This window comes from Rosa rugosa, chromosome 2 (assembly GCF_958449725.1).
Source record: "Rosa rugosa chromosome 2, drRosRugo1.1, whole genome shotgun sequence".
Taxonomy (NCBI): Eukaryota; Viridiplantae; Streptophyta; class Magnoliopsida; order Rosales; family Rosaceae; genus Rosa; species Rosa rugosa.
The window spans coordinates 53046946-53070123 of record NC_084821.1 but is presented as its reverse complement, the minus strand read 5'-3'; the positions used below and the strand labels follow the sequence as shown (position 1 = coordinate 53070123).

The window sequence follows — 23178 nt, the reverse complement described above, 5'->3', positions numbered from 1 at the left end:
ATACAACATAAAGTTAAAAACCGTAGTGTGATAATTTGCTAGCTAGTATCATACAACAGGTATAATTATGATGTTGTACAATGTAGTACATATTTGGACCCAAGTTTGTGTCAAGCTAGGAGGGAAATCTGCCCCTTTTTTGTTAATCATTCACACAACAAAATATTCTTGTCAGTGTTGTGCAATCACCTTCCAGATAAAAACCTCAAAATTTTTATGGCATCATACAATGTAAGGTTCTTAAACGTGTTGTATGACCGACTTTTCATCATCACACAACAATTTTTTTTTTTTCGTTGTGTAAAAAGCGTTGTATATTGAGGTTATTGGCCTAGTGATATCTGGTAGGCTTCAACGCATCAATCTTTCCCTTTCACCTTGTACCAAGGGTTCACTAATCTCAAGTATGATATGTGAGAAGGAATGCAGTGAACATGAAATGTAAATATCAAAGAGAGTTTTTGGGAAATCTGTTTATGAAGACTATGCAACACATGAAATAATCAAAGATACCTAACGCCAAAAACCCCACCTCACAATGCAGTAGAAAAGACCTTTTATAGAGGAGCTAAACTCCCCCTCAAACAAATCTTTTCTTGTCACCAAAAAAACAAGATAAACATGGAAAGGTTTTTTAAAACTGATTTCGATAAACACTCAATGCTTTCCAACTGTTTGCAAATCCAATCTATAATTGATATGCATATCAAGAACATTTTAATGCAGATAAGTGTCACAAATCAACTTAATCAATATGCATATCAATAGCAAAATCATGTTAAAGATATGTGATGAATACCGCTTTTAACTCAAGATCATTGAGACGATTCTCCTTGATTTTCTCTCTATGATTTGATTCTGCAATCTTCTTTTTGTTTCCTTGAACCACCGGGAAAATAGGAGAAGCAGTCTCCTAGTTCTGCTGCAGCCTCTCGTCTCCTAATGTCTTTGGGAATGTGTGTGTTGAATGAAAATAGTCCAATATACTTACACGATGGATCAACAGCATGCAGTGTTCATCTTTCCCAGGCAAAAACCTTTCAGCACAAACGTAGGGAAGAGAGCTAGCTATAAAGTGTTGATGAGAGCTCTGGAGTTAATTTATATATGAATTATTGTGAGGAACAGCTAGCCTTTACATTTGCTTTGATTATTTTAGAGAGAGATGGAGGATACTTATCGATCAGCCGTAGACCTCCTATGTAAGGTGGAACCAGGATTTGACACTCTTGGGGGGCCACATAATCTTTATGTCTTTCTTCAGAAAGATTTTAATCAATGCATGTATTAGTCCTGTACTAATCCCTTTATTACAGGTTACACTACTACTTCTGCAAGTTTGGTACTCCAAAATTTCCTAGTTTCAATTCTTTGTTCATGCATGTTGGAAATAAACGATTGTATATGCTTGAGGTGAGATTTAAGAAAAGATAGATACTATTATTAATTAATTGTTCGTCAAATATAAATTCTGAAAAAAAAAAAAAAAAAAACTGTACATATATTCTAAATTAACGCTGCCCTCTTGCTTTTTGTTTGATTAAACCTTTTTTTTTTTTTAATATCTACAATGAATTTGTTCACAACTTCAAAATTTGTGCACACCGAGCATCTCTCACCAGTTGGTTTTTTTTTTTTTTTTTTTGGAGAATACTCACCAGTTGGGTTTGAGTTGGCTCATCAAGAAAACGAATATGGGTTAATTTTAGTTACCCACAACCAGTGGTTTACCTTTTATTACGCCAAAAAGGATATATATATATATATATATATATATATATATATATATATAAAACAAAAAGGGCCCATAATGTGGGATCTACTCAAACTTGTTTTTTAAAAACTTTGTTTAGATTAACTTTCAATTTGCTCCTTTTTCATTGGACGCCACCGAGTAACTACATTATTTTTTTATTTTTTTTTGAAATTGGGGTTTGGAACCCAGCCTAACTGGGAGGCTCAGTCCCACGCCCGTTATTATTTATAATAGAAATAGAACGACCCAGAGGGGGCATAAAACCTGAACCCCAAGTCTCAGAATACATATTACAAATATCCTGGTAGAGAGCATCCTAAATAATAACAGGAGTCTCTCCTAACCACATATCATCAAGCCTACCAACTCTAGCAAGATGTGCTAAACGATGAGCAACACCATTTGCTTCTCTGTAAATATGTCGAACTTGGATGAATTGAAAAGCAGACATATAGTCTTTACAATCTTCCAAAACTCGACCTACTTCGGAGAAATCCTGCTCTTCTCTATTAAGGGCAGCAATTAAAAGGGTAGAGTCGCTTTCAACTTCAATTTCTGACCAACCTTGGTGAATACCAAGTAAGAGACCCACTCTACAAGCCTCAACCTCCATATTCAAAGCGGAGTGAGCATGTACAAACGGTCTTGCAAAAGCAGCAACCCCCAAACGTTCTTCATTTCGAACCACAACCCCAATACCTCCATTACTAGTGACAGCATCAAAAGCTCCATCTATTTTTATCTTGAGACGTCCACTAGGGGGGCACCTCCATTTCATGGCCGGTCTCTTCTGCTTGCATTCAGATTTGATCGACATGATATTTCTTGAAGTCATTTAGAAAATCCATAACCCAATGAGCAGTAAAATCCGGGCAGAAAAAACCACCCTTCCACACCATCTTGTTCCCCTCATACCATATCGCCCATAATGCAGTAAAGAAGAGATCAAGCTGTGCAGCGCACAGTGTGTCCATCACCAATAAAATCCAATCCAAAACACTAGGAGCAGGGAACACATGTACTTGCATATTCAAAGCTTCCATTGACCGTCGCAATTTTTAAAGACATGCAGAGGGGATTCAAAAGTAGAATTACAAAAAACGCACCTCGTGTCCGGTAATGTAATCCTTCGTTGAGTCAAAACAGTACGGGTCGGGACAATATCCTGCATCAACGAAATAATTACTCTAGTATTGCCGTACTGGCCAGAAATTATACAATAATTCGTTGAATTTTGGATTTTGAAATTATAAATGCAATTAATCTAACAGCTCAACGAACGAATTTCTGCATTTTTTTTTTTGTGGTATTCTACCTATAAAAGATCACGGGGCTTAAAGGCTATCTCTTTAATTACACTATAAAGCAAAAAACAAATGTATGTAGAAATAATATTTCCGGCCTTTTAACTTTTTTGTTGGCCATGTTGTTTAGTGGATATACTTTTCAATATTATTTTATTTATTTATTTGTAGTTTAAACAGAGTACTGCTTCGGTTTCTTGAGCATCATAGCCTCCTTCCTCTTCGATGAATCCATGAAGATTAAAAATAAAAATGCTACAATTTTTTAGAGTCTTTGTGCTTATAGTAAGTAAATTTTCTTTTTTGTTGCATGTTTCATATATAACTTGTTGAAACTTTAGTCCAAAATTTAAGAAGTGAAAAAAATGATTACATACATTTTTTCTTTTTTCTTCTTAAATCAAAGTAGACATTTCTTTCAACAACAATGCTTTTCTCTCTGTCTCTCACGCGAGAGTTCTCTCGACGGCGGCTAGTCCTGACTGGTGGCGGTCCTGTACTTGTGACGGTGAAGGGTGCTTTCTCACTCCTCTCTCGTCTAAACTATGGTGGTTGTAGGCATGATCGGCAACTATCTGTATCGATAGGTTGCGACCTATTTCTTCTTGCTGTTATCACAGCCTATGAGGACGGTGGTCGAGGTTTTCTTCTTGGAAGTCCTCAAGGTGTGAGGGCGGGAGGTGGTATAGTGGCTGGGTCAGGAGGATCATCGACGGTAGGTGATCCGATCTGTGATGCTGGAGGCGCTATATGGCCTCTATGTCGGGCTTGTGGCGATGGTGGCTTTGCATCAGGGAGGTCGGAGATGAGGGTGGCTTTGGCTCTGTCGGTTTCGGATCCTTTGTTGGTGGTGAAGACCATATACTTCTCGTTGGAGGAGCCACTTGGCTCGTTAGCTGAATGGAGTGCAGGTGACGACGACGGGCCTGGCAGGGATGACAAATATGACGAGCCTGGCATGGTCAGTAGAGTCGTCAGTGGTGGCTGCGGGGTGGAGCAATCCACTACTACAAAAATTCAATCAGACGACGCCTCTCACACGACGCATCATAATTTTCCGTCGTCTGATTGATTTTTATTTTTTCAGACTTCGTTTTTACAAATTTGTCGTCTGATATGGACTTGTGAATTAGTTCAGACGACATTTAAGAAAAAAACCGTTGTGTGACGCTTAAAAAATTGAGCGGCAAGTTTCCCACCATGTAAGTGGTGTCGAAACCCATCTCAAACTCCAAATTTTCCCCCAACATGTATTGATCATACAACGAGAAATAATAAAACTGTGGTCTGACTAATATGTTTGACAGAAGGGAGGGAGATTTTCCATCACCATTTTTTTCCAACTCTCCTAAGAGGGTAGTCAAATTGATAGGAGACAAACCCCAAATTAAAATGGCTGCATTCAGACCACATTTTTATAAAATCCCGTTGTGTGAGTCCTTGTCCAAATTGATAGGACTTGTCGAAATTGATATAGGCCGGGCTTGAAACCCTACACTTGAGCAAAAACGTAATGAAAAACCCAAAGCCCTCCCCACTCTCTCGACAGGGCCTCACTCTCTCTCGACAGAGACTCAAAACCAAAACGCAAAGCTCCTCACTCTCTCAACAGCGTCTCTCCAAAACCAAAACCTCACTCTCCCAAACCCTCTCTCTTCTTCGACAAACCCCAATCAAAGCTCTTTCTCTTCGACAAACCCCGACCAAAACCATCTCTCCCTCTAGCTAGGTTATTCGATCTGGGAAATAGCGAAGGGAAGAAAACCAACTGGGTAGCCTCTAGCGTTCTTCAGATCTTTCGACGATGGTGGTTGTTTCTTTCGTCGGTGGTTACAACTTTGAAAGCAAGTACAGAGGGTTCAGGGCTTACCAATTTTGAAAGCAAACCTAGAGTTGAATCGGAGAGAGAAGACGTCAGACTTCCTGGGCATCAAAATCGGAGTTCGATTAATTAGGGTTAGGATTTGCGTCGATTTTCGAGAGGCTTCAAGATTTTCATTGCGATTAAGGTTGAGACCACTTTTTGGTAAGTTATTGTATTATGAAATTCAGCTATGGGTAACTGGGATTTGAATTTTGTGGTTTCAGTATTGGATTCGAACATTGGAGATGTGGATTTGGGATTGAAGGAAAAAATGTCAAAATTGGGTCCAGGAAGGTAACTACGAAGGTTTCGATGGTATTCGATAGAAATTTTAGCTACTCCTTCTGCTTAGCACTGGATTCCTTGCTGCTAGTTTGGTATTTTCTGCCTTTTGGTTTACGTTTGCAGTCTATTTTTGGAACATTGAAGTTAATTTGGGTTTTTAGTTGTGATTCTGTCAAGAAATTCAATGGGTATTAGGCTCAAGAGAATGGTGGTCTCCGATGAGAGCCTTGAGTTGCTTTCCAGGTATGGCCAAGAAATTATGGCAGTGAAGGGGAGGGTCTTGCAATATCCACCAGTGTTCAGGCATCGTTTGTAAGAGGTTATTTTCTCTGGTATTCTTCTCCCCATTTATATATTAACTTTCGAAATATGAATGTTAAGGTTTTGTCTGGATACTGATGAAATCACTTACTAATTGAGGTTTGCATGAGATTTTGTTTTCCAGGTGTTCTTAAGAAAACTGGAGTTGAGCCACAAGTGGAGAGGATTAGTAAATACGAAAGTGCTGGTGAGCAACTTGCGCTACGACAATGTCCGAAGAAAATTGTGAGATGCTGACAGCATTGCTCGATAACATATATGGGAACTGGCTGGACATAATTTCTTCTACAAGAGGTGCTTTGAGATTTGGTTTTTGGCTAATCTGATATGATCATGTTGTTTAGTTGTTGAAATTTGATGTGAAAGTCATCAGGGGAGTGGTTGTTCTTGAAAGTTTTTTTTTCCCCCTCTTTATGTGATGATATACAGGAAGCATTTAAGTAATATTGATTCTCTTGCTTGACATGCCCTGGTGGTGATGCCCTTGCTTCTGATTTGTAAGTGCTAGTATATATTATCATAACATATGTGATCCTAAATTATATAATTTGCTTATATGTTGTCAAAAACTGTTGGACTGAAGAATGGTCGATTTTTCTATGTCTGGTTACCCTCATGACTTCATGATTTCAGGATGTGGAGGGAAATCAAACTTTTGGCTGCATCAAAACCGGACATCACATCAATGTCTGACGTGGCAGCAAGTGGAGGATACTATATGGCAATGGCAGCAGATGCCATTGTTGCAGAAAATTTAACCTTAACTGGTTCCATTGGAGTTGTCACAGGTGAATTTTGATTGGTTTTTTATCTTGTGTTTTTTACATGTACTTGTCAGTATGTTTCTGTAAAAAGTTATTTGATTGGTTTTTCCACTTATTCCAGGTTACACTAGTGGAAATTGCAAGACCATCCCCTTCACTGCCAAAACTTTTAAGTGGTGTAGGGAGTACTCTGGAGGGAGTTGCTTTCTAGGTATGGCCAAGAAATTCAATGGGTAGCAGGCTCAAGAAATTTTGGTATGGCCATGCAGTATATATATAGGTCTGCAAATTGGAGCAGGTGCTTTAAAGAATATAGTGGGGATACCGACTGACGTAAGTATGCGTCCTTTCATCTCATCTGATTAGGAATTTATAGTCATTTTTTTCCTTTTTTGTTATGCCTATGATTCTTGGGCTCCTTCTGAATTTTATTAAAATCCCTCAAGTGACTATGCAAGCCAGTGATCTCCTAGATTCATAATATATATTGAACTTGGTATTTCTTAACTAGTGGAAATGTGACAAGTTGAGGAAACTAGAGCCAGACTCTAATCCTATGGAGGGTTGTTGTGTGCAGGTCGGAGAAATATTAATAGTCTGAAAGCAAGCAAGCAAGATATATTAATAGTCTGAAAGCAATGCTGATGTTCCGAGAAAAGCTTCCTGCATTCAATGTGAAGTCTGAGTTCCTGAGAGCTGTTTCTGAAAATCAGGTGTGATAGTTTTTATGAAATTTAGATTCTGTCTTTAATCAGGAACCTATGCAAATCGAACTAGTTTAGGAATTGATAAATTTTGTATCTACTCCAATGCAAGAAACTTTGCACATTATCTGCATTTATACACACAAAGCTGTTACATTCATAATTAATTAATCTAATTGCAAGTTTCTATAGATGTGATTGACCATTCACTTTATTTCATGGTTCAACGCATATATATAGAATAGTAGGGGTGCAGTAATTTGGTCTAGCATCTTGAGAGGCTTGTGATACTTTTGCTATCTGAGTACTAGACTAGGTAATTCTGTGATATCTCAAAATGGGAGATTCCCTTAAATGCTTTAGTAAATCAAAGACTCTAAAATGCTGAACTAAATGATTTATCTTTGTCTTGTATACAGTAGGTGTTGGTAGTCTCGGGTGAGCAGCAAAGCTAGACTATTGATCCAGATGCAGCTAGAACTACAGAAAGACATCAAAAAGCTCCTAAAAGGCCTATTCGTATTAGTGCTTGGAAGCTTGCAAAGCTAGACTCCAATGATGCCATGAGAGCGGCAAAGCTTGCCAAGCTAGACTCTTTAAGTAAATTTCTGGATGTGTATTGCTAGGAGAGTAGTATTAGATGCACTCCTTTTGTGGATGAAAGATTACTTTGCACAATCTACTTGTTGCATGATTTGGATTATAACAATTTCTTCTATATATTGATCAGCTACTCTTACTTTGATCATTTTTTATTTCAGTTCCAGCATATACAATGCATTGAATCATTCTATTAGGACAACAATAACCATAACAAAACTGTCGTATGTGCACAATAGTCACAATGACCCAAAAATAAAAACTGTCGTCTGAATGTAAAATAGATAATGAATACTTTGAAAAACTGTCGTCTGAATGAAAGTCACACAACGGGCATAAAATAAAGCGAGACCTCTGAATTGCAATCACACAACAGTTTCTAAAGTCGCCCGTCGTCTGAAGAACAGTCATGCAACAGCTAATGCTGTCGATAGGCTGCCGGCATGCTGCCGACATGCTGCCGATCCCTTCACACGACGGTTCCCTACAATCGACCTTCATCAGACGGCGCCTCGATATACGACGGTCAGCATCCATACCAGACGACAGTTTTTGCCCGTCGTCTGTTTCAATTTCTGTAGTAGTGATCGATTGTTAGGGTTTCTGCTACCTTGGATTGTTGGGCTCCATCTTGGATATTGGGCTTGGGTTGGATAGGGCTGGTTTGGGCCCAAAAGGCCCTTAGGGCTTCTTTCTTTATTGTTTAAATGTTACTTGGGTCGCAGGATCTAGTTGCTTGGTTGTTACCTTTATTTATTTTGCTTCTGAGTTGCTAGGTTTTGTTAGAATAAAGGTGCTTGAATGTCCTTAAAAGGTGGGTGTACCCGGGAGTGCGAGGTTCTGTTTTTTTAGAATAGGTCATTTGTATGTCCTAAAGGACAGCTCTTACTGTCGGCCCCTCTGGGGTGTGTCGTTTCTGGTACTGCTTGCTGAATTATAAATTTGACTGACCTTCTTTGATTAAAAAAAAAGTAAACATTTCTTTGTCTCCCACAATCAAGCACTTAAGTTACTTAGCATCTCTGTTTTTAAAGGCGATGCCGATGCGTGTTCGGGACGCGTTCTGGTATGAAGCGACCGGAAATCGCCTCGCCAGTCCAAACCAGAGCCTGCTACTAGAAAAGCGTTGGGGTGGCCATTTTTGCAAAAAGCGAGCTCTGATGCAGCAGGAGGCGGAAGGTAGAAGATGAAGTTGTATGGCTTTTTTTGTTTCTTTCTTTTGATCGAAACGACGTCGTTTTGGCAAGTAACTTTTCTGAATTTTTTTTTGGGCCAATCCAATGGAGGTAGGTAACATGCAAAAGATAATGGCCCATTTACATTCAGCCCCAATAGCCCAATAATAATTTGATAATCTGATATTTTATTTATTTAGTTTATATTTTTATGTATTTTCATATTATTTATAAATGTAATATATTAGAATAACATTTCCAGGAAAGGCGATCGCCTCAATGCGCATTAACAAGACGCTTTCGCCTTTGAAAACATTGCTTAGCATCAATCTGAAACCCTATGACCAGTCTCTCTCACTCGACATCTTTACCTCTGTAGTCACCGGCCACCAGGTAGTTGTCTCCTATCCCAAGATACATCACTGTAATGCAAAAATTCTACAGTGTCAGGTAGTATTAAAATTCTGCAGTTTCAGGTAGTATTAAAATTCTGCAGTCAGGAACTGTTAGATTGCAAATTGTTTGCCGTGCACTCCGATCCACATCCACTATAGAACACCCCATTGTATAATAGCTACATTTGCTGAAATTGAATCAAATGACAAGATATTCAAGTTAATCCAAAATATATTCCAGAGTAGGTAATCCGAAGAGAAATTCAGTTCAATAAACTGAAAAGATGGTACTGTGAACAACTTACTTCACAATCTACAATTAATATGCACTACTAGAAAACAGGGCTAAGGGGACACATATGTTGGGCACAGATGAGCTACGTGTCCCCAAAACTGATAAAAAGGCACAGATGTGTTCATGTGTGCCTATTGAAAAATTAAGGCACACATAAGACTCATAAGTGTCCCCATTCCCACAATGCATACCACTTCATACGAATACATCCTTTGTTTTTCTAGAAAGCCTGCGAATACGTCCTCTCTCTCTACGGTGGTGGTTCACTACGGTCTACGCAATATTGGCTCTTTGTTGAATATACCGAATTTCATATCACATACACGCGCACACAATTCACCCACTCTCTCTCTCTCTCTCTCTCTCTCTCTCTCTCTCTCTCTCTCTCTCTCTCAATATCTCAGATCTGCCGCTACCCTCTCCAGCAAAGACCGACGGTAGTTCCGGCGGCGGCCACCATGACTCCTCCTCCAAATTCGTATCACCATCGATGGTAGTTGCCCTCTCTCGCTCTGTCAATTTCTTTTGAAACTAGAACACCCATATAAAGACTTGTCCCCAAAGTGTCTCGATTTGCCATATCTTTATCGAATCACTGTCCCACTCTGTGCTTCTGGTTTATCAAAGCGTTTCGGTAGGGTATTTGGTGCTGGGCAATGGCTATGGTTAAGAATGAAAGAGACTGCTCTGGCGCCATCGACCACTTCAGGTACTTCAATCTCTTCCTCAATTAGTGTTTGTGTGAAATTGAAGGTCTGGGTTTCAGTTTAAGGCCTTAAGGTGAATGATTAAGGACCATCTATACATCAGTAGCTCTCTAGTACCCGATCTATCAATTTATGACTTTTCTGGGTTTTGTGTGGTAGGATTTTATTAATTTTCAGTCTGGGGTGCATTACAATGTTGTGTTGGAGAAGATTGAGGTTGGAAGTGATGTTACAAAACTTCCTGCCAAGTGGTGGTGGTGGTGGTGGTGTTATTGATACAATATCCGGCAGCAGTACGTTCATACCAAAATATGGCATTTTTTGGCAGTGGTATAACATTGGCTTATTTACCACCAGGGTTGCAGGAACCAATAGTGAAGAAGGTATCTGCTAATTTCATTTAGATTTATTTTGACTTGGTAGTGGATATGTTCGATTAACTCTTACATCAGATGTTGGCTTAGGAGTTAGGAGCCTGGATTGAAATTGTATACTGACGAGTTAACATTGTTTTGAGTATTCCAAAAAATAAAGCACTTTTCTAACAGGCAGCACTACTTATTTGAATGTCTTATTACTTTGGAAATAAAATGGTAGTAATACAAAATTGATATATTATTGTGCTTTTGTGTGAGGACCTTATTAATCTTGTTAATTAAATTAATTAATTATACTTTGCAGGGGTTGATGTTAACTATGAAGAAATAATTGAAGCCACTTCAATTGGCTTTAGTTCAATGATTTCCAAATTTGTTCGAATGGTTAGTGAACTTACTTTTACTCATGACACAGACAATTGTTTTGAGCAACCTTGCTTTTGTGCAAATACACTAATTCATTAAGGATATTTATATATATGTGCTCATTTCTCTATCCTGAATAAGGTGAGTGTTTGGTGCTAATTGTTTCATGTATAAGCTTCTGTATTAGGTAATATATTTGTTTTTTTCACTTTCTGCAGTTGGATTTGGAGAAGGGAATGATGGACTACCTATATGCAAAGTGTGAGTCTTAGAGTTATTCACTCGTATTAATGTTTAGTGTTTCTTAGGAATTGTTTTTGAATGTTGGGTTTTATAACAAGAATGATTAAGAGAACTTGGTGAACTTTTGATAGTCACCAAAATTTTTGTTACATAATGCAGGGGAATGTTCCATTTTTCTTTTGTTTATTTTTCTCTAATAGTTTATCTGTCTTTTAAATAAACAGGCACTCCTTGTATCACAGATTGTAATGGCAGAGCTTGAGAAGTTGGGTCAGAAATATCGTGTGGCTCTGGGGTATTTTCCTATGTTTTCTACAAATTGTTTTCATGACCAAAAGGGTTCAAAATTGAAAGTGTGTATGCAGTGTGTTGTATCCCTTTTCATTACTTTGCTAAACCTTGAACGTTTATAATTTATCTTATTTAAGTGACATCTATTTTGTCAGGAACACCAAAGATCCCCATTTAGAGACTACTGTGTACTCATAAAGGGACCTATGCTGATGACGGTCTTGTTGATAGAGCTACCCAGGTATTATACCCTGTAACTGCTATCAATTGCTTTGAAATTGAATATAGTCACCATAAGAGGTGCCGTCTTCCTTAAAACTGTCTTAGTTTGCATGTTATAATACTGTTTTTTCTTGGTATTAGAGTTGACATTTTCTGTTCAATCTTACCAGAAAAAAATTGGTTTATTTGTGATTCGGGGAAAGTATACTAAATCATCAAGATTAAAGAGTTGGGAAAAATATATATTTCCCTTGTATGCATAGACCATGTATAATTAGATTTTGGTCTTGAAATCGTGTATGTAGATGTGCACTGCTCTCCCTTTTCCTTGTCCTGTCCGTCAGTTTTTTACGCATTGTCTGATTTTCAGGTACCTGAGATCAGGAGAATGCCAATTGAGGAACTTTGCCTTCAGGTATATACGGTTTTAATTTGTTAAACCCCTTTAAATCATGAAATAAATTGCTTACTGTCTTTGTACTACAATTTGCTGTCTGTTGTACAATCTTATGTGTTATTGAATAGCTGCATGTTGCCTCTTATTTAGCATTACTTCTAACATTGACAAGTTCTGTAATTCTCCTCTTTTATCGTTTCTGCAGTTCAGAGAATGACTTGCATGCAGCCATGATGGAATTGATATAGATCATAACTTAGTTGATAGGAATTTGTAGCTTGAACTTCTAGAAACAGTTTTGGGGTTTGTTTATGTATTGCCGGATATTGGAACCTTAGAGATTGTTTAATGAAAAAGCTATATTGACAGTGTGATGACTGTGATGTATTCTCTTCTCTTATTTAGTGTATTCGGTTTGATTTTTTGATTTTTGCCTGGGCACTGAATTTGTTATGTTAAACAAGAAAAGAAGAAGATAAAAATAGACAAAAAATAAAAGATAAACCATGGGCACAGGTGCAGAAAGTGTCCCCAATTGGTGTATTGTATTTGTAGAAGTGTGTAGTATTTGTAGGCATTATTTGTACTCTATTTGTAGTTTGAGAAACCTACTCTTTTATTTGGGGACACAAGTTCATAACTTATGTGTGCCATTTAGCAATAGGAACACAAGCAATAGGCACACATATGATATATGTCTCTATAGCTCAATGGGGACACATATTTGTCCCTATAGGTATCAATAGGCACACATGTAATGTGTCCCCTTAGGCCATTTTTCTAGTAGTGATGCTATATAAGAACCTACGTTCTTCTGTGAACATTCATTCACTATATTTCGAAAAGAAATAAGTTGAAATGGTTTATGAACATATATATACCGGTAACAAAGTGAAGACAGTTTGCTCAGTTTCTCTAATTTCTGTTCTCCAAGTAATTTGAATCAGGATTGACTGGATAAAGATCATTGGCTGATGTAGATGAAGCAGTCCAAGGCCCTTCGGTTGACATAGTTTGCCTCTGACTATTCTCACTCGTGTTTTCTGCAACATTGGACTGAAAATGTTTCCTCATTTCATTGATCTCATCCTTCGACGCATTTGGATCCATGACCAACTCTTGGACAGAAGCCTTGCCTTCAAGCATGCTCACCACTGAAGACATGGTAGGCCTATCTGCTGCAATGACATTAGTGCAAAGAAGAGCCACATTGATTGTGATCATCATTTCTTCTTTGTTAAAGTCTGAGCCCAACCTTGGATCAACTAGTTCCAGTATGTTCCCTTTCTCTTTTAGAAGAAGTGCCTAGAAACAAGATTAAGGATTTCAATCATTATATAGTACTGTAGGTATACATGCTCCTTTTGATTCAAGGACCAATAAAACTAAAGTGAACAAGGAAGAAATAGATTCAAGTTACCCAATCAAGAAGATAAAAGCATTCTTCCTTTGTCTGGTAAGTTGTATTGCTCCCCCCACTAACAATTTCCAGTACAACAATTCCAAAACTATAAACATCGGCTTTATCAGTTAGATAGCCACGCATCGCATATTCAGGTGCCATATATCCACTGCAAAAACAAATTCAAATATAAATTCCCACATTTAGAAAAACAGTAAAAATACTTAAATACAACTAATTATACAAACCTCGGGTCTACAACTAATTATACAAACCTCGGGTCTTTCCTAACTGGGGCCGGGTACTTAAAATGCAATAGAGATTAATAAACATAGCTATATATTGGAAGAAACCTTCAATTTGTTCCATCTTCTTTTCCCTATTTCTACGGATGGCTTGCGGTGAAATCAAGAGTTCACTAAAAGTTTATAAGTTAAAACAACAGGACTCACTAAGTTCCAGCAATCCGGGTGCTTATGTGGGTATTTTCATCTTCATCAAGCTTGGCTAGGCCAAAGTCAGATATCTTCGGGAAAAGATTTTTATCAAGTAGCACATTAGTAGCTTTGATGTCTCGATGAACGATCTTCAACCTTGACTCCTCATGGAGGAAGGCCAAACCTCTTGCAATACCAACACAGATAGTGTGCCTTGTTGGCCAATCTAACTTCAACTGACTTTCTTCTGGGCCTTCAATTTGTCAAAAAATAAAAACATAAACAATTGCTAGTTATAAGAAAATCTTATACTTCCACTTGCATGAACCAAGTGAAGGTTTAGACATAAACATTTATGCTAGAAATATTTACCAAACAAAGCACGTGCAAGACTATTATTTTCCAGGTACTCATAGACAAGGAACAATTGATTTCCTTCAATGCAGCATCCATAGAGCTTGACAAGATGAGGGTGTTGCAAAGCAGAAATCATGCCAATCTCATTCACAAATTCACGATTCCCTTGCTTTGATTTGGCAGAAAGCTGCTTAACAGCAATTATGGTGCCATCTGATAGAAGGCCCTGCATTCATCAAACATGGTGAAAATCCGCTTGAAAAAAAAAATGAGCTCAGGTGAAGAAAATGAATAGAAATGATTGGTTCTGACGCAAACCTTGTGAACAGGACCAAAACCACCTTCTCCAATCTTATTAGCTGGGTCAAAGTCGTTTGTGGCAGCTTTGATTTGCCTCAAGGTAAATTTACTAGTTTGCAATTCCACACCATTTAAATCTGTGTAGGAAGCAAATTATAAGAAATGGTTGCCAAAATTTTTAGAATGACATAGCATTATAAATTCAAGCTTCAGACTGATTCGAGGCCTAAAATTTAACAAAGTCACCTAACTAATACTTTCGACAATATTCATATAATGTACTCTACCAGCATTATGTACTAAATATATATTTTGAAATCTAAAATATTACCATCTTAGAAGCATAATAATGCTCATATTTTGGGTGATATTGATTAAAAGTAGAACAATATTAATATCATCTTAGAAGCCTCAAGAGTTTGAAATATCTAAACATAAACTATTATTGGCCGGTATCACAAACTAACTGCAAATACCTTGTTCAAGAGTCCTTTCTCGTCTCAGAAAGCCTTTCCACCAAAGAATACCAAAAATAAGTAGTATAATGAAGATTCCCCCAACCACAATTCCAACCACTACACCTACAGATATTCCACTTCCACCTCCACCTCCTGCCAAGGCCTCTTTCGGGGGTTCAAAATCTGCCAGAAGAAGTAAAGCTTTAGTATATATATAGTAAATTTTATGGATAGGAGAGCATCATTTAACTAGCTACCCAATGCGCAAAGACTCAAAAGATTCAACCCTTTGGGGGGAACCTTAAAATAAGTAGATAATAAGATAAACAAGTTTGCTGTCATTTTTATGTTTTTTTCAAGTTAAAAGGAAAACTTTAATGTAAAAAGCCTCCATGTTGAATATGAATGAACTTTGAAGCTCATACTCCTACAAACATACAGATTTATCATTTTCTGACAAGGAGACTAAATGGAGATGATTTCCTCAATTCTCAGAGTCGTATTAGGTAAAACAGAATCATAAGTATGTAGATGTATTTCTTTGGCAATGCACAAAACAAAGAAAGAAACTGTAGACTAGTGTCAAAAGCTCCTATTATAGGATGGATGGAAAATCTACGACTAGTTATTAGGAGAACATCAGAGTTTATAAGATATTAAACTTACTGGGATCTACAGAAATAGCTGATATCAGAGGACCATAGTTTCCTCTGTCAGGGATGCCTGTTGTCCCTTTCCCAGCCCAAAATAAACGGATCTCCAAGGTAGTACTAGTTACATTAGCAGTGAAGTTTTTTATGACTGGAATACCAAACCCTCCTGCTTCATCTGCAATGTTAAAATCCTTCAGCACTAGTGACCCCTGCAATAGAGTAGTCCAATTACTTAGCATTTCATGTTCATGTTTACTTAGGCTTCTACAGTCTTTCCTACATAACAAAGTCAGAACAATAATTAATCGAAAAACAAAGTAATATTTGGTTTGACAACATTTGTTAAATATTATAAACTTTAGCTGATATATGTGGAAATATGTCTTACCTGGATATAAATATCAAATATACGCCTTCCCAAGCTGCTATATGTTTTGTCATTTGTAAACATTATCTCGGCAAAATGGAGGTTTACTGTGTAGATTCCATTTCCCAGACAAAACCCATAATAAGTTAGAGAAATAGGAGAAAGGCGTGCATTCAAATACAGCTGAGGATTGGTTATAGAGAGTCTAGATGAATTAGTAGTCCAGATAAAGGTATCCGCAGAACGACCATCGTCAGTAAAGTAACCAGTGTTGCTTGACGCCCAATTTGTTATGCTTCGATAAAATGATGAAGGCCCTGATTTATCTGTATCATCCTCATATGTTGCCATTGTAGGCCTTGTGAAATTTTCACTGAGAATTACTTCTTCTCCGCCACAATTTATGTGGAGAGAGTACAAAGCTAGGAAAGAAAAGCAAAAACAGGTTAGTAGCCCTTGAGAAGGAAAATAAAAAAGAATCAACCCTAGAAGGAAGCAAATGGTAATTACTTCTATATTCCTTTGTTGCAATGGAAAGGTTAGAGGGACTACATATACAGGTTGAAAAATAAGATTTCTATGTCATCATTGTTGCCAGTCATCATTGATATATCTAAAATATATATATATATACAGGCCCGATCAAGGGCGGACGTCCGCACTGTTGCTAAAGTGCGGACGTCGACGCAGCAGGCGGCTTCCAGGCGGCGAGGGGCTTCCAGGAGGGAGGCCGGAGGCGTCCCGGACCGTTCTGGGCATCGTTCGAGGTCGGGCTTGCCGGTTTCTGGGCAGCCACCTCACCTGCAACTGCAGGTTCTGTGCAGCACCGCAAAACCTGTCTCCGGCGACTCCACCCGACCGCATACCCCTCCGCACGACCCCTGGCCTCCCTCCGGCAAGCCGCGCCGCGCCGTCACCGCTCGATCGAGGCCGGAGCAGCGACGTCCACACTTTTTCTGGGTTGCGGACGTCCGCTCTCGAATGGCTCCGTATATATATATATATATATTTATCTTTTAGTGTTAGGCTTTAAGCTAGGGTGAATCATCCAAATGAAATAATTATCTACAAACTTCGTCCTAGAAGTTCACTAAACTAGGCAAAGACTGTGCAAGATGCTATTGTAGATGACAAGGCCAAAACTTAGGGTGCATAATCAATATACTTTTGATCTTAAAAGTATAAAAAGCAGAGACTGGTGCACTTAAAAGGTTAAGAACCCATCAGCCTCTTATAGTCTTGTGTATATATTGTCAAAGCTAAGTAATAAGTAGTTTTTGGATTTAACCCTCATCTTCCTCCCACACCCTGATCATCATAGTTCAATGCTGAGACATATAGGATTGAAACTATGCTCATACAGACTTGCAACTTTAACACCAACTTTTTTGCATTGCATATTGTAGCAGATAGTTCTACACTTAAATTTGAAGTGTAAAGAGACCAAGTTTTTTGTTCACTAAAGTCTGCACCTTTAGCAAAATAATATTTTGACTCATTGTTCAGAGCATTGGTAGATAATTGATAATTTTACTTTCTAGTCTTTTGTTCCTTAGAAAGTCTGATATCTTTTTTAGCTGCTAAGCTTTCAGCCTTCAAAAAAAAAAAAAAAAACAAACAAACAAGGAAGGAGGGGGAAAACAAAGAAAATACCATAGACATTTATAGAGGGCATAAATGCAACCCAACTTACTTTTTGGACATTTTACAATTTTCAAACATGAAACAGATCTGCAAAAAGAACAATAGAGGGTCCAAAAAGATCAGCAAGAAAACATGATAAACCAACTGCAGTGCACATTGATCTACGAATTCCAAGTAAAACTTTTATGCACGCTTTTAAAAGACTATATTAAACTTACGAAGTGTTGCCCCCGGAAGAGCTTGCAAACAAGTTCCTGTAGTAATTAACATATACTCATAAGTTAAGCTTGCTCTGCAGAACATGAACAAAATATAACTTAACAAAGATATTCTTACAAGCCGCCTTGTGGGCAACTGACAGCCTCTGACTTAGCGGTGAAGTCGTTGTATGAAAGATCACTGCATAAAAAGGCTCAAGTAAACTTCTGTTCACCATCTAAAATGAGGAAGAAGAGAAGGAGGAGCATTTGCTATTATAGATTTTCTAGAAGAGAGCTTACATGTTGTCTCCTTTCAGCCAATCTGGCACAGATCCAGTGAGCATATTTCCAGTCAAGAACCTAAACATAATTAATGCAAAAACAACTGAGCATCTGTTTATATCATCTCATGATATGGATGATGTGGGTACTCGGTTCTTTTTATGCCCATCGATATCAAATTCTTGCTTCATCCACAACATTTATACAAAAACTATCTCACTTATTACTCGGCAACACTCCATCAAATCCTACTATTAGACAACGGCTAGACCCCAAAACCCTAACATTTGCCCCACTGTCATGCATGTAGAGAGCACGAAAAAAAAAATATAGAAGAGGCCTCACTCTGCTCCTTAATTGTAAATCCCCTAGTAATCAGTAAAAGAATCAAGATCTGTTATTCACTGCTTACATGTACTCCATTTTTGCTAGACCAGAAAAGCTTCTTGGAATTTCTCCGGTTAGCTTGTTAAAGCTGAGGTCTCTGCAAAGATTCCAATCAAAGAAAATGTAAACATGATCCTTCTATTCGTATAGTAGGATGTAGAAATAAGATAATTTATAGAAGACAGAAAAACAACAAAGACATTGTACTAACAAAGTTGTCAAAGTCGTCATTCCCCCAAGATATGGAGGTAGCTGTACACTAATATTGCAATTCCGCAACATCCTGTAACATAAAACATAAACACTTATACTTGAGTTGGCAAAGACGCCTGGTGCAGCCAGAATGTGTGCCACATGGAAGTATTTAACTCACAGTATCTCTAGTTTTTTCATATTCTCAAGTGAAGGAAATGATGATTCAGTTCCATTCAAGTCAGTAATTCTCCTGCAAGTGTAAATTAGTTACACAATCCTAATCTATTCCATTCTACAAACCGGCAAATTATAACAAAAGGTACTAACATGTCAATTAATTTTGTCAAGAGAGAAATGCCGGAAGGAATGGGGCCAGTCAAGCCACTAGCCTGAATCGCACTGTTTCAGAAGTCATAGTATAAATTAGTGATCATATGAAATTCAGAATCGAGCAACAGTAAACATGAAAGATATAAAAGGCACTCACAGTCTGTCAAGATTTGTCCAATTCTGAATAAAATTAGGTATCTTTCCAGAAAAGGAATTGTCACTAATCCGACTGCATAACAATGGGAAGAATAAAAATGATACAAATTTTCTCGGAATGAGATACATAATAACTAGGTTGGGTGCTAAGGACATCATAAAAAGAAATAAAGAAAGAAAGAAAGAAAACGAAAAGCTTACAAGTCTTTTAGCGTAGTAAGCCCTGCAAATGTTTCCGGCAACTCCCCAGTAAAGTTGTTTGAGGTAAGAAGCCTAACCAATTAAAGGGATAAAAGTTAAAAAATAAAGACTAATTCCAAATAAATATCAAGCATGCAACTATAGATGATCCAAAAGGTTACACATGATTTACTAGCGATAAACATAACTACATAAGCATATGTCTATGGAAAAACAAATTAATCCAGATATAACCAAACATTAGTTATCATGGTTAAAACTTAAAAGTTCTAATAGGAGATCCTACATTCTTTTTATGTTGGGCAAGTTCCCAAGCTTCACAGGAAGAACTCCAGAGAAGCTATTGAAATCGATGGCCCTGCACAGAACATATTTAATTCCAATCATGAGAAAGTTCAAACACCAAGTAAGGGGAGAAGGACACAAATGTTCTTAGCAAGACTTACAAACTTTTCAGGGTGGTGATGTTTGCAAGCTCAACAGGTAGAGAACCTGTCAAACGGTTTCCAACAAGGGAACTGCAACAATACTCACATGTTAAAAGCATTTTTATTAAATAATGGCTAAATAACATTAAAATGGCTATGAATATGAAATGCACAAAAAGTACTCCATATTTAACATTCAAATATTTATTATCCAAATCGTGCGTGATGGGACATCAAGATATACAAACCTGTCTTAGATTCTTTGTTTAAGAAAGAAATGGATGAAAGAACATTGACGTGGCCATTAGAACAAAACATATGAGAATGACGTGAAAATAATGAGTATCACATATGCACATATGTATACAGAGGGAGAAAAGAAGTACATGTTAAGTAGTGGCAGGGCACCCCATTCCGGAGGGATGGTGCCATTTAGGTAGTTGCGGGAGAGGTCACTGAAGGAGAAAGAAAGAAATGAGTCATTGCCTCATTCAAAAGTCAAAACTGAAACACAGATAAATTAGCTAATGAAATTGATATGACTCAAACTTGGAGTGTTGACAGTGCACTTACATTTCTTGGAGATAGGGGAGCCTAATCAACTCTGGCGGGAGTTTTCCCGGCAAATTCTGAGATTTCAAAACTCTGCACTTCATTAAAATACATGGTTATATTTATATCTCAATAATCACTATATAATAAACATCAGCAACTCAGTTAAACTGTGCCTAAAAGGAAAAACAACCACTGAACTGAGACCAAAACAGATAAATTACTCATGAGTTACCAAACCCATACGAACACAGCGACAAAGACAATCCAGAATAAAGTTCACTCCAACCCTTTATAACCAACAGAAGCAAGGTCATTGGACATTTGGCTATACTTTGGTCCATCCGAAATGCCAATTAAATCATTTATTACTTTTTTATTATATTTTAATGGAAAAACGGTATTCATTACAACCAACAATTATAATGGATATTCTCTCAAAAAACAACTATAATAGTTATTTTTGTCGGTTAGCAACGTCAAGAAATTCTCTCTTGAAGATTCAACATTTTTGTATTGCACTATTCATTACATATAGCCCAAGTGGTGAAAAATGTAAAGAATTAGATTGAGAATATGCTAAGTTAAGAGTTTGATCTCCCTTCAATATATAATAATTTATTTTTTCACCTCATTTATCTCATGATGTCAATGAGATTTAAACTTGTAACTCGATTAACCTCGACAATATCGGTTATTTGAAATAACTAACATATTACACCTCACTTATTAAGGAAAAAGACCCGCTTTTTTTCATTTTCAATCTTGTAAATATTCCTCACCGACAAAGAGGAGTGACCAAGTGAAAAAGACGTGTCTGTCATCAATGAAAAGAAAAGTGACAAAGACGTGCATTAAAAAAAAAGGGAGAAAGGACATGTCAATTAACTTGGACCATATAATACCCCAATCAATTTGAGGAGTACGACATGTATGATTTAAACCAATAGACGTGTGGTCCTCAAAAGCCAATTGAATTGGTTCAACTTATCCATATACAGCTCATGCATGCCTTCTTTGACTGTTTGGGTCAACGTTACAGTTCAGTAAGTCTTTTAGACATAAATCGAGTTTTGAAAAAGTTCAGTGACTGTTCGGGACCTTTTCTTGTTTTCAATATTCTTTAGTTCTTTACACACACGAGGAAGACCTCGAAGAGTTTGACCTAATGCATCCTTCTAACCCTTTAACATCAACCACTCAAAAAGACAAAAACCATCGAGGTTTAACCTAATTCATCATTAAAAGATATTGTCATTAAACGATAGTATTTAATTTTTCATTACAAAAACATTCAGGAAAAATACAACAAATCATTATAAAAATTTGTGATGTCGCGTTTGCTTGTAGTGTTTGTATCGCACCATATTCAATTCATTCGTGACAAACAGATCGTGACTTGTTAATTAGTTGTGTTAAAAATTTTAACACAAAGACGGCTTGTTGATTAAATAGCTAACATTGTGCTATCCGTAGTAACAATTATGCTTAGACTTAAGCCATAGAAGATGACATAAATAACAAGAAAGCAAACCAAATTACTCGAAATTACAACAAACAAGAGGAAATTGCACCAATTTAAGTGTTTGACATATGAGTTATGACCTATGGGATAAGCATATCAACTCGAAGACAACTCGTTTCTTTAGCGATTCAATATCAAATTCACACGAATCAGCATAAAACACAATTATTTCCAACTGAAACCTATTAACTATGTGCGGTGTCAAAAATTGCCACCCCTAGTGAAGGACTTTTAGTATCAAAGAAAATATTATTAAATTTACACAGAGAAAAATAGTATGCAAGATTTATAATTGTCTAAGAGTAAGAGATATACGTACATGCTTGTGACGTGGCAGACAGTGAAATTGGGAACTAAGGTACAATTGCAGGTGACGGCATTTTCGAATCCTTTTACCGGGTTCAGATTAGCCCACCCGTAATCGTTGCCACAGGGATCAGCACTGAAATTCCAGTTCGTCTTCCCTAGCGTCTTTGCTATGTCCTTTAAAGCTTCAACTTCACATGAACAATATCCATGCAACAATATATTAAACTTTATGTATATTACAACTATATATATAGTCTGAACGAAATTAATGCATAAACTTAAAGAAACTGGTTAATTAACTACCTTCATCTTCTGGTAATTGAGTGGCTCCGAAAGCAAAAGTTGCAGAGCAAACTAGCAGGAGAGGCAGAACAAGAAGAGGACGAGGGAAGAAGAAAGTGTAACTCATTCTCATGATTATGGCGAAAACTTTTCACATTTGAAGGGAGAACGATAAGTTGTTCTGAGAAGGAAAGGGAAAATGTTGAGAGCTAAGCTCCGTCGGTTTTTGAAATAGAAATGGAGAAGGAGTAGGAATTAACAGCTAGCTTTCTGTTTGAAATAGTTTAGAGAGAAGAAATTAATAAGAGGGTGTGGAACTGTGAAGGGAGGGGGACGGAAAGAGGGAGTAGACTTGACCTCGATCCAATGAGACTAACGAAAGAATAGTCCGCATGCTACAAATTACTACATTACAACCTACTAACTTTGCCCTTTAAACAAGAACAAATTAAACCAAAAATTTTAAATATTATTCTCGCAACTTGCTTGTATCCTATTAAAATTTCTTTTTTAATAATTGTAAACAGAAAATTTGTAGAAAGCAAATAAAAATAAGGCATAATTGCCAAAATACATGCTAAGCTTGGCAATAATTGTCAATTGACAACCTCAACTTGTAGTTGCGAAAAATTTAGGGGACGCGACCA

At 37.3% G+C, this 23178-nt stretch overlaps 3 protein-coding genes and 2 long non-coding RNA genes across 10 annotated transcripts; 3 read left to right on the top strand and 2 right to left on the bottom strand.

Annotated features, from left to right (window-relative positions):
• Positions 1–2072: 2072 nt before the first annotated feature.
• On the bottom strand, positions 2073–2573 carry LOC133730996 (uncharacterized). The gene has a single exon (XM_062158480.1). The coding sequence runs from the start codon at positions 2571–2573 to the stop codon at positions 2073–2075; it is 501 nt and encodes a 166-aa protein (XP_062014464.1).
• A 2036-nt stretch (positions 2574–4609) lies between these two features.
• LOC133732393 (uncharacterized) lies at positions 4610–6320 on the top strand. 4 transcript variants are annotated; one of them, XR_009857084.1, is made up of 5 exons: positions 4611–5086; positions 5149–5528; positions 5655–5824; positions 5960–6027; positions 6164–6320. It is a non-coding gene; the product is annotated as an uncharacterized LOC133732393 (long non-coding RNA). The 4 variants fall into 4 exon arrangements; XR_009857083.1 differs by having other exon boundaries at positions 4612–5069; XR_009857085.1 differs by having other exon boundaries at positions 4610–5528; positions 5655–5839.
• Positions 6321–6419: 99 nt separating this feature from the next.
• LOC133733677 (uncharacterized) lies at positions 6420–7744 on the top strand. Its single transcript, XR_009857832.1, has 3 exons — positions 6420–6627; positions 6872–7007; positions 7418–7744. It is a non-coding gene; the product is annotated as an uncharacterized LOC133733677 (long non-coding RNA).
• A 1932-nt stretch (positions 7745–9676) lies between these two features.
• On the top strand, positions 9677–12498 carry LOC133728281 (uncharacterized). 2 transcript variants are annotated; one of them, XR_009855772.1, is made up of 9 exons: positions 9677–9956; positions 10091–10172; positions 10330–10553; positions 10852–10931; positions 11132–11174; positions 11381–11451; positions 11603–11688; positions 12040–12084; positions 12272–12498. XR_009855772.1 is itself a non-coding variant. In XM_062155679.1 (8 exons), exons 1-5 carry the CDS (start codon positions 10120–10122, stop codon positions 11416–11418), a joined length of 438 nt encoding a protein of 145 aa, XP_062011663.1. In that variant the 5' UTR covers positions 9677–10119; the 3' UTR covers positions 11419–11451; positions 11603–11688; positions 12040–12084; positions 12272–12498. The 2 variants fall into 2 exon arrangements, 1 of the variants encoding a protein (XP_062011663.1); XM_062155679.1 differs by having other exon boundaries at positions 9677–10172.
• A 160-nt stretch (positions 12499–12658) lies between these two features.
• LOC133728279 (probable leucine-rich repeat receptor-like serine/threonine-protein kinase At3g14840) lies at positions 12659–22925 on the bottom strand. Of its 2 annotated transcripts, XM_062155676.1 has the most exons (24): positions 22553–22925; positions 22260–22437; positions 20437–20508; positions 20250–20318; positions 19882–19953; positions 19722–19793; positions 19436–19507; positions 19236–19307; positions 19076–19147; positions 18927–18998; positions 18765–18836; positions 18579–18650; positions 18185–18244; positions 18021–18083; positions 17903–17938; positions 17734–17771; positions 16062–16462; positions 15687–15882; positions 15039–15203; positions 14581–14699; positions 14278–14488; positions 13921–14158; positions 13487–13637; positions 12659–13371 (listed from the first exon to the last, which is right to left on the bottom strand). In XM_062155676.1, exons 1-24 carry the CDS (start codon positions 22662–22664, stop codon positions 12982–12984), a joined length of 3075 nt encoding a protein of 1024 aa, XP_062011660.1. In that variant the 5' UTR covers positions 22665–22925; the 3' UTR covers positions 12659–12981. The 2 variants fall into 2 exon arrangements, with proteins under 2 accessions (XP_062011660.1, XP_062011661.1); XM_062155677.1 differs by lacking the exons at positions 22260–22437; positions 22553–22925 and adding an exon at positions 20640–20674.
• Positions 22926–23178: the final 253 nt, after the last annotated feature.